At 37.8% G+C, this 10170-nt stretch overlaps 1 protein-coding gene across 1 annotated transcript; it reads right to left on the bottom strand.

Annotated features, from left to right (window-relative positions):
* Positions 1-7167: 7167 nt before the first annotated feature.
* On the bottom strand, positions 7168-8233 carry LOC107784980 (uncharacterized). Its single transcript, XM_075233810.1, has 3 exons — positions 8030-8233; positions 7811-7817; positions 7168-7667 (listed from the first exon to the last, which is right to left on the bottom strand). Exons 1-3 carry the CDS (start codon positions 8210-8212, stop codon positions 7438-7440), a joined length of 420 nt encoding a protein of 139 aa, XP_075089911.1. The 5' UTR covers positions 8213-8233; the 3' UTR covers positions 7168-7437.
* Between the last annotated feature and the right edge of the window lie 1937 nt (positions 8234-10170).

Below are 10170 nucleotides of genomic sequence, written 5' to 3'. Positions count from 1 at the left end.
AATTGGTGAAATTGGAAATTTAGAGATTTCGGTCGGCAGTGGAAAACTTTATATCGGGGTCGGAATGGAATTCCGGAAGTTGGAGTAGGTTCGTAGTGTCATTTGTGATGTGTGTGCAAAATTTGAGGTCATTCGGACATGGTTTGGTTGGTTTCGGCATCGGTTGCCGAATTTGGAAATTTAGAAGTTCATAAGCTTGAATCCGAGGGTAATTTGATGATTGGATGTTGTTTTGAGTGATTCGAAGGTTCTACTAAGTTTGTATGTTGATATATGACTTTTTGGTATTTTTGGTTGAGGTCCCGAGGGCCTCGGGGTGATTCCGGGCGGTTAACGGATTTGTCGAAGTTGGAATTTGCAGCTGGAGCTGCTGCTACTGCTATTTTCGCACCTGCGGAAGAAAGCCTCGCAGGTGCGAGGCCGCTGGTGCGCGTGGGGAGTGCGTAGGTGCAGGAAACGCTGGGCTAAGGCTGGGAACACAGGTGCGAAGAATTGACCGCATCTGCGAGCCTGCAGGTGCGAGGCCTTGAGCACAGATGCGGAGATGAGAATTTTGGGCTGGTTTCGCAGATGCGCACCAGGGACCACAGATGCGAGAAAGGTGTCTGCAGGTGCGGAAGCTGGGGGATTAAGTGAGTTGCGCAGGTGCGGCTCCTTGGACAGCAGGTACGGTCGCGCGGGTGCGAGAAAATGGCCGCAGGTGCGAAAAACCTGGGCAGAAACCATAAATAGAATCCTTCGCGATTTTGGTGCATTCTTCACCATTTCTATTCGTTTTTTGGAGCTTTTGGGAGAGATTTGAAGAGGGAATCAAGGGTGTTTCGTTGAGGTAAGTTACTTGAGCCCTAATACTTGTATATATGGTGATTTTTCGTTGTTTAATCATGGTAATTAGTGAAAATGAAGGGTTAGGGCTTGGAATTTTTGGAAAGTAATTTAAGGATTTGAAGGACCAAACGATGTCGGATTTTGATGAATTTGGTATGGTTAGACACGTGAGTGAATAAGCTTTCTAGTTTTGTAAATTTTGTCAGATTTCGAGACGTGGGTCGGGGGGCGGGTTTGAGCCAATTTCGGGTTTTGGTCTAATTTTGAAGCTTTTCTTGTGGAATTCATTCCATTAGCATATATTGATGGTATTATACTGATTGTGAATAGATTTGGAGCATTTGGAGGCCGAGTCCATAGGTAAGAGCATTACGGGATAGAGATTTGACTTGTTTGAGGTAAGTAACGATTGTAAATCTAGTCCTGAGGGTATGAAACCCCGAATTTTGTATCATTCTACTATTTTTAGTGACGCACATGCTAGGTGACGGGCGTGTGGGTGTACACTGTTGGGGATTTGTGACTTGGTACGTCCCGTAGCAACTGTAAAGTTGCATACTTTGTTGAAACCATATGATACTTATTTGTTTTAGAAAGAATTTCTATAAATTGGCCTGAATGCCATGTTTGGGCCTTGCGCCAATGCTGTTTGGACCCTTAGGGGCTGTTTCTTACCATCCTCTCACTGTTTTTGATTGAAAATTCTATACTCAGTCATGTTTATACTTGTTTACCGCATAACTCAGTTTTATGACTCTATTTTGATGCATATAAATATTTTGGGCCGAATGCCCTGTTTTACTGAAATGCCCGAGTGGCTTGATTTGTGAGGATGAGTGTGGATCGGGGCTGCCCGCCTGCAGCATACTTTATGACTGAGTGAGGCCGAGGGACTGATTTGTGAGGATGAGTGTGGATCGGGGTTACCCGCCTGCAGCATACTTTATTATTATCGCACGTGAGTTGTCCGTGCAGATTATAGCGCTTGGGCTGAAGGAGTCCCTCCGGAGTCTGTACACACCCCCAGTGAGCGCAGGTACCTACTGAGTGCGAGTGCCGAGTGCTGAGTGACTGGGAGGCATGAGTGATTATGAGGTATGCTCGAGTGGCAAGAGTGATTGTGAGGTATGCCCGAGTGGCACGAGTGACTATGAGGTTTGCCCGAGGGACTGTATATGAGTGATGTTCTGCCCGAGGGGACTGTTTATGATTTCAGCATTTTTTTCTCACTTTTGCATTGAGCCTTCGTTTGAAAAACTGTTGGAAAAATATCTTTAAATGATTTTTACTGGAACCAGGTTTAAACGAGATGTTTGATTCAAATCCTGATTTTAAAAGCGTGTGGTATTTTACTGAGATTTCCTTATGAACGTTATATGCTTTATTGCTCGTCACTACTGCTCAGTCTTTATTTATTGTTGTTACTTACTGAGTTGGCGTACTCACATTACTCCATGCACCTTGTGTGCAGATTCAGGTATAGCTGGACACGGTAGCGGTTATTGAGTATTCTGGTTGTAGATTTTATTGGAAATAGCAAGGTAGCTGTTTGGCGATCACAGCCCCTGCTCTTCTCCTTCTTATCTTCCTCTAGTTGTATTTAGCTATTTTTCAGGCTGAGTTAGCCTTGATATTGTTAGACAGATTGTAGCAGATGCTCATGACTAGTGACACCCCGATGTCGGGCTTTTCTTTTCCGCACTTCTGTTTTTCTTTGATTTGAACTCTTTTAATGGAGATTTTATGTCAAATAACCTTGAAATTATCTTTTAAAATGAAATATCGGTTGTTTTGGAAATGAGTCGGCTTGCCTAGTTCCACGATAGGCGCCATCACGACAGGGGTTAGTTTTTGGTCGTGACAGCTTGACACTTCGATCGTCAAGCTTTTCTCTCCCTTGATGTGGCACATGAGCATAGGCTATGCTCACAAAGATTCTCAAGTGCTTGACACTTGGCTTTCTTCCACTACATGCTTCTTGAGGAGTTTGATCTCTAACATTCCTTGTTGGAGACCTGTTGTTCAAATAAACTGCACAAGAAATAGTTTCGGCCCAAATTTCCTTGGGCATACTTTTAGCTTTCAACATATATCTAGCCATATTAAGAATCGTTCGATTCTTTCTCTCTGCAACTCCATTTTGTTGGGGTGAATAAGGTATCGTTAAAGGGCGACAAATTCTATGAGATTGACAAAAGTCATTAAATTCTTTTGAAGTGAATTCGCCTCCTCTATCGGACCTTAAAGCTTTTATTTCATAGTCACTTTCTTTTTCTACAAGTACTTTGAAATTTTTAAAAGCAGCAAAAGCTTCAGATTTTTGGTTCAAGAAATAAACCCAAGTCTTTCTACTAAAGTCATCAATGAAGAGTAGAAAGTATTTACTTTTACCAAACGAAGGTGGATTGATTGGCCCACACACATCAGTGTGAACAAGTTGGAGCGGTTTGGTTGATCTTGACATGGCCTCCGTTGGAAAACTCCTCCTTGCATGTTTTCCAAGAAGACAAGCTTCACACAATTGATTGGGATGGTTGATTGATGGTATCCCATGCACCATGTTCTTTTTTCCCATTGATTTGAGCGCTTCAAAATTCAAGTGCCCAAATCGCATGTTCCAATACCATGATTCATCTTGCATATTAACCTTCAAACACTTTGCATCAATTGTCTTAAGATTCAGAGAAAATAATATATTTTTTGCCATATGCACTTTAGCAATTAGAATTTCACTTGAATCTCTAAGCCAAAGATGCATATTTTTCATGTGGATGTCATATTCCTTTTCAAGAAGCTGACCCAAACTCAAAATATTACTTTTAAATTTTGGCACATAATAAACATCTTGAATTAGCTTGTGACTACCATCTTTACAGGAGATCAGAATCGTACCTATCCCTTCGATTTGAATCTTTGAGGAATCTCCAAAGGACACATTACCTCTCACCGTGTCATTGATCTCTACAAACTTCTCTTTGCATCCACACATATGATTGCTTGCTCTATTGTCCAAATACCACGAGCTGCAATCATCTCTGTCTTCTTCCTTGAGTGCCATCAACAGCGTTGACTCAACTTCTTCTTTCTTGTCGTCAACAAGGTTAGCTTTTTCTTCAACATTGCTACGACATTTCCAAGAGTAATGGCCAAATTTATGACAATTATAACACTCAATTTTGGATTTGTCATACATTTGTCCATAATTTTCTTGGTAGTAGCCACGTCCTCTTCCTCCTATATGTCCACGACCACGACCTCTGAATATCTGGTGGATTTTAACTTCATTGTTGAAGTTGTTACCGTTACTTCTTCCTCTTCCATGACCACCACGGCCTCTGCCTCGCCCGTTTCCTCGATAACTCTTTTCACCTCCATAATCCTTAAAGGATGCCTGAGTTTTAAGAAGTTGCTCCAATGGCACTTCTTGTCTCATCTTGATCTTTTCACTATCAGCAAAGAGACAATATAGATCTACCATCATAGAGTCTAAATCTTTAGACTCCTCAATAGCACACACCATAAAATCAAATTTAGGTGTTAAAGTGCGAAAGATCTTTTCTACCACACGGACATCTTTTATGTCCTCCCCACATCTTCTTAATTGATTTACCACAGCCTTCACTTTTGAACAATAATCCGAAATGCATTCGGATTCTTTCATTTTTAAAACATCAAAATCAGCCCTTAGAGTTTGAAGTTTTACCTTCCTCACCTTGTCAACTCCTTGAAGAGAATTTTGTAAAATCCCCCAAACTTCCTTTGAGGTGGTAACATCTACCACCTTCTCAAGCATGGAATCATCCAAATATTGGTGGGTGAGCGTGAGGGCTTGTTGATCCTTCTTCCTCGTCTTTGCCAAGACCTCTATTTCATTTTGAGGCAGAGCTTCCTCATTATCGGGTTTTGCATACCCCCTGTCTACGATTTTTCATACATCCTGAGAGCCAAGAAAGACTTTCATACGTAGACACCATTTCTCATAATTATCTTTTGTGAGACGGGGGTACTGAAAAGATAGCGGACCATTATTCGCCATGGATCTGATACCACGTTGTTGGAAAAATAAATATATCCTGCCCAGGAATAATATCCACGGCAAATAATAATAACACAAGAGAGTAACAATAATACTAAATTTTTTAACGGGGTAAAATATAATACCCGAGCGGAGCAATATTACCACTATAATATTACAACTTAGTAGTGTCAAGAGACTACTACAACTTCGAAAGAAATAACACTCTTTATTTTAAAACACCTTACTACAATAATACTGTCACTCACTATTTATCTCACAGACAATAATCTGTGGATTACTCTCACTGCTTTGCTTTCTGCTTAGCTTCTCTTTGTTTTTGGTGTGTTTAAATTAGGCAACATCCTCCCCTATTTATAGTTGAACGAATGCTCACCAAAAAATCTATTCGGTTGTCTACTTGCCAATTTGCAAGATTGCAAATTGGTTACAAGCGTCCAAGTTTACAATAACCCATTTTTCTTTATTACAACCAATCAAATCTCTTTCTTTTCTAGCAGCCCACTCTTCTTTGTTTCAACCAATCACATATCTTTCTTTTCCTTTTCCTCTTTTCTAATTGTTTATTTTATTTAGGGATTGGTCCCACAGATTCCGCCTTTTGCTCCTCAGCCTACGGGGGTATTAGCAGTCGTTTTCGAGGGAGTAACTGAAAGTTGAAGCTAAAAACTGAATACGTATCTAATAACTGAAAGCTAATTGAAAGATGAGTCATTTTTAACGAACTAACTTTTCTGAAAACCTTCCTTTGATCAAAATCTAAACATTGAATTCGGATGGTCTATTTACCACTTTTTCTGTAAGGATTTAACGTTAAAATTTAGAGCAAGATGAGATTCTTTCAAATTTTTGACCAAATCAATTTTACTCCTTGTTTAATCCTACAAATATTAGTTGCAACACCCGTTTTTGGATAGATGTATCACCCATAAGACAGAAAGAGGAAAACAGTTTCCAGTTAATATGGGAGCATCTCTTATTGCACTAAAGAATTTTTTTGAACCTAGCTAGAGTTTACGGTTTACGAAGAATCTTAACAAACAATCTGCACTAAGCAGGTTTTTCCCAATTACCTTCAACTAGATTAGAGGTGTGGATGGTTGCCTCTTTGTTTACCTTTTAGTTTATGCTACACCATTGTTTTGGTTAATGTTGAATATAACCAAATTATAAAATTCTTGGAACACTATATTTGTAAAAACCCACATAAAGTCTCTGTCATAATGGAGTGATTCAATTGTTATAGCATAGAGCAAAAATGATAGGCAAAATGGCCACGTGGCACTTAAACTTGTACCAGTTTGCCAACTCGGTACATAAACTTACACTTTTCTCATTTGAACACTCAAACTTGAACACTTTATCCACACAACTATTCGAAGTTTCAACTCACCTCATTCCTTTTTTGTAAAACCTATCTAAAAGTTAACAAATAGTAAACAAACTATAGAAAAAGCAATTTAGGCTCTGATGAGCACCAGTGTTTTAAAAGGCGGGCGAGCCCTGGGGCGAGGCATACCAAAAATGCCCCTTGACGATAATGGAGTGAAAATCTCAAGAGGCGTACGCCCAGCAATTCGGGACGCACACCCGGGCGTTGAGGTGTGTTTTTGCAATGAGGCATAAGCCCAAGAGACTTTTTCAAATTAAGACAAAATTTGCTAAATAAGTCCTTAATATAATACCCAAATTCTCAAAACTCGGCTTGTAATTACTCAAAATTTTATAAAGAAACTGAAATATCAAATTTAAAAGTCAAGACCTTTTCTTATTGCTAGAAACCCTAATAAATGGTCTTTCCCAATTCTTTATCTTGTCCGCTAATCTGTCACTATCTCCCAAAAGCAACGAACAGTCAATTTTTATTTTTTTTTGCAAATACAAAAAACTTCATTCTCCTTTATAGCAATAAGTTCAAAGTTCAAATTGCAGGTTAGTCATCCTTTTTGTCCTTCATGTAGAAAATTTTAAGTAGTGCATAATGGATTATTTTGACTAGTTTTTAGTGGGGATAGAGCACATCTATATATATATTTCACTTATTTATAGTTTTCTTTAATTTTTATGTAATTTTACTCATTTAAAAATATTTACTGTAATTATATTATTTTATGAAATATTAAAAATTAAATACTCATGGGCTTACACCCCATGCCTTGAGGCTTATGCCTCGCTAAAGCATATGTAAAATGTCTTGCCTTACGCCCACGCTTTTAAAGTATTGATGAGCACAACCCATAAGAGGAAGAGAGAGAATTATATATAAGACTGACTACTCATATTTATTTACAAAAGAAAGCACACTAAAGATCAGATATCAAGGAAATATGGTCAAGATGAAAAAACATACTATACTTGATTGGTGATGGAAGGAGGCAAGAAAATTCAGTCATAGTAGAGATCAAAAGACAGGAAGTGACTGAGAGAAATTTTATCAACTTCTACTGTTCTACTATTAGTTTAAGCCATAGATTAAGTTATAGGTTTAGGTTTTTACTTGTGGCCTTCTTTTTCTTCCTCCGGTTGGGGTTATGGTTGAATCTGATCAGCTTATAGAGAAACTCATCAGTTTTCTATACTGGCTTCCTCCCGGATTCGCCAACATTATATTCATCATCGCCATCTTCTTCCTCACTTTCGTATATGTTTCTTCTGAACCTGCTTAGCTCAGTCTTAGCATCATCTTCGCCCAAAAAGTCCAACCCAAATTTGATGTCACGATGCTTAACCAAAAGCCATCGAAGTAGGCGGTCTTCTTTGTTTAGGTAATGCAGCTCTTTGTTAAAACTGGGTGGTGTCATCACTGTCATTTGCATCAGTTGACCCTAAATTGGAACTTTTGCCAGAATAAATTCATATATGGATACCTCTATAGTTAAATGTTATTTTTTCTTTTTTCATAACTGTGGTGTCAGGGCCATCTTTCGTACACCCGGATTATTCCACTAGTTGTCTGCTATCTACCACCAACACAGGTACCGAGTAACTCTGCCCATCAAAGCTTGGCAGATAAGAAAAAATCACCTACTGTTTTTTTTATCTCTGTTGCTTCTATGTTTAAATGTTTATGAACTGCATTTCACCTTTGATGATTTTCTGATAAATCATTCACTTATCGGGAAAGAAGGCAAATGTGACATTATTGAAAGGATAATAGAGACAGACCTGATAGTATCTTCCATCTAGTTTCTTAATGCCATAACCCAGATTAACATTACCAAATGACTTTAAATCTGTAGGCACACCATTTTTTCTATAAACATGCCTCCCAACCTTTGCAACAAGGTCCATCAGAGCCTCCTTCGGTACATGCGATTTCAGTAAAAGCATACAATCATAAAGTGGCATATTTTGTCTCCTCTCAATTCAACCAACTTCCTGAATCACAAAATGAATTGCATTAAAGCTTGGAAAATCCAAAACTAAGACAAGATGTGCATCTGTAACAAGATGATTAAAGCAAACTCAACCAAGAGATTCACCCATTGGTAAAACAGAGTATGGAACTAACATGCTATGACATTTTCTTATAGTCTGTTTGGTCAAGCTGGAAAAATCAGTTTATTTTGAGAAGTATTTTTTCAAAAGTGCTTCTGAAAAAAGTACTTTTGAAGATAAACATTTTGTGTTTGGCTAATCACTCTAAAAAGCACTTTTGAGCAATAATTTGTGTTTGGCCAAACTTTTCAAAAAGTGCTTTTAAGTATCAAATTACGAATAAGGACATGAATAGATTTACTTAATAGTTAATATTATAAGTAAATAAATAATCTCAAAATTTTGTTATTACAGACAAACAACAACAATCCAGTATAATCCCACTAGTGGGGTCTGGGGAGGGTAGTGTGTACACAGACCTTACTCCTACCCTGGGGTAGAGAGGCTGTTTCTGATATACACTCGGCTCCATCCCTCCAAGAACTCCCACCTTGCTCTTGGGGTGACTTGAACTCACAACATCTTGGTTGGAAGTGGAGGATGCTTACCAAATTAAATATTTTCATTTTATTTAATTAAAATATGAAAATAAAATTAAAAAGTACTTTAATTCTTTTAATATTATTCAAATATATTAAAAATCATTCAACAAATATAAAAGCATTCATCCTTAAAGTCACTATATATTAGAAAAATATCCTAAAAATAAGAAGAAATACTTATACATTAATATCCTAAGTATTATATTTAACGGTTATTTTGATATATACTATATTTTATTAAGGGTATATTTGGTAAGAAAAAAAGTCAAAACTGCTTCTGCTTCTACTTTTGGGAAGAAGCTATTTTTTTCTGCTTTTTAGAAACTGTTTCTGCTTCTGCTTCTTCCCAAAAGCACTTTTTTCCCCAAAAACGTTTGGCCAAATACCTTAAGTTAAGAAAAAAAGTGCTTCTGAGAAAAGAAAAAAAATAATTTTGGCCTTTGGAGAAACTTGGCCAAACAGGCTATTAGTAGCACAAGTGAAGTAGAAAGTGTATGAACCATGAAATCCAGATTCTTAAATATTTGGAGCATACGGAAAAGGATTCTGCTAATAAATGTGGATGTTAGTGTAGTTAAAGGCACGCTTAAGCCCTCAAGCGAGGCACAAAACATGTGAACGCTCTGCCTCGCTTAGCGGGCACTTCAGCTCTAAGGCATACTTATCCTTGCCAATGAGCATAATCCTAAAGAGGCAACACTAAAAAGTTTATATTTCACCTTATCGTACGTTTTTCAATTTCTTTGTCCATATATTTGTTATATATGCTTATAGTTCTTAGTCTTGGACTACTTATACATACTTTTATTTTTCCTCCATTTGTGCTTGTCTTCATTAAAGCTAACGTTTTATTTGCGCTTTGTGCTTAAAGCCTCAATGGACCTTAGAACCTTTTTGCGCTTTTCACCTTTGATAACATTGATAAATGCACAAAATAGAGGATCTTTCTTTTTCTAATAAGCAACACAAAGGGAATTCTCAGTGTGACAATTTGAATAATCCACGAGACACGCACCTGAGACAAGAAGAGTAAAACAGCGACAGAAGAGGGAAAGATAAAAACCCATGAAGAAGCAGAATACCAACTTCCAGTCAGGACCTATAACCTCTTTATTTAGTTAGTGAAACATTTAATTCAAGCCCCCAGGAAACAGCAAGGTAACACAATAACCTCTGGAGACTAGTGGCGGAGCCACATTGCTCCAAGGGGTGTCAATTTACACCCTTTCTCTGAGAAATTACACTGTTTAGGAAGGTTAAAATTTTATTTTTATGTATATATTTTATGTGTTGAATTCCCTTGATTTTTTTCGGTTATTTACTTTT

Source organism: Nicotiana tabacum, chromosome 17 (assembly GCF_000715075.1).
Source record: "Nicotiana tabacum cultivar K326 chromosome 17, ASM71507v2, whole genome shotgun sequence".
Taxonomy (NCBI): domain Eukaryota; kingdom Viridiplantae; phylum Streptophyta; class Magnoliopsida; order Solanales; family Solanaceae; genus Nicotiana; species Nicotiana tabacum.
This window is presented reverse-complemented; position numbering and strand designations above follow the sequence as displayed.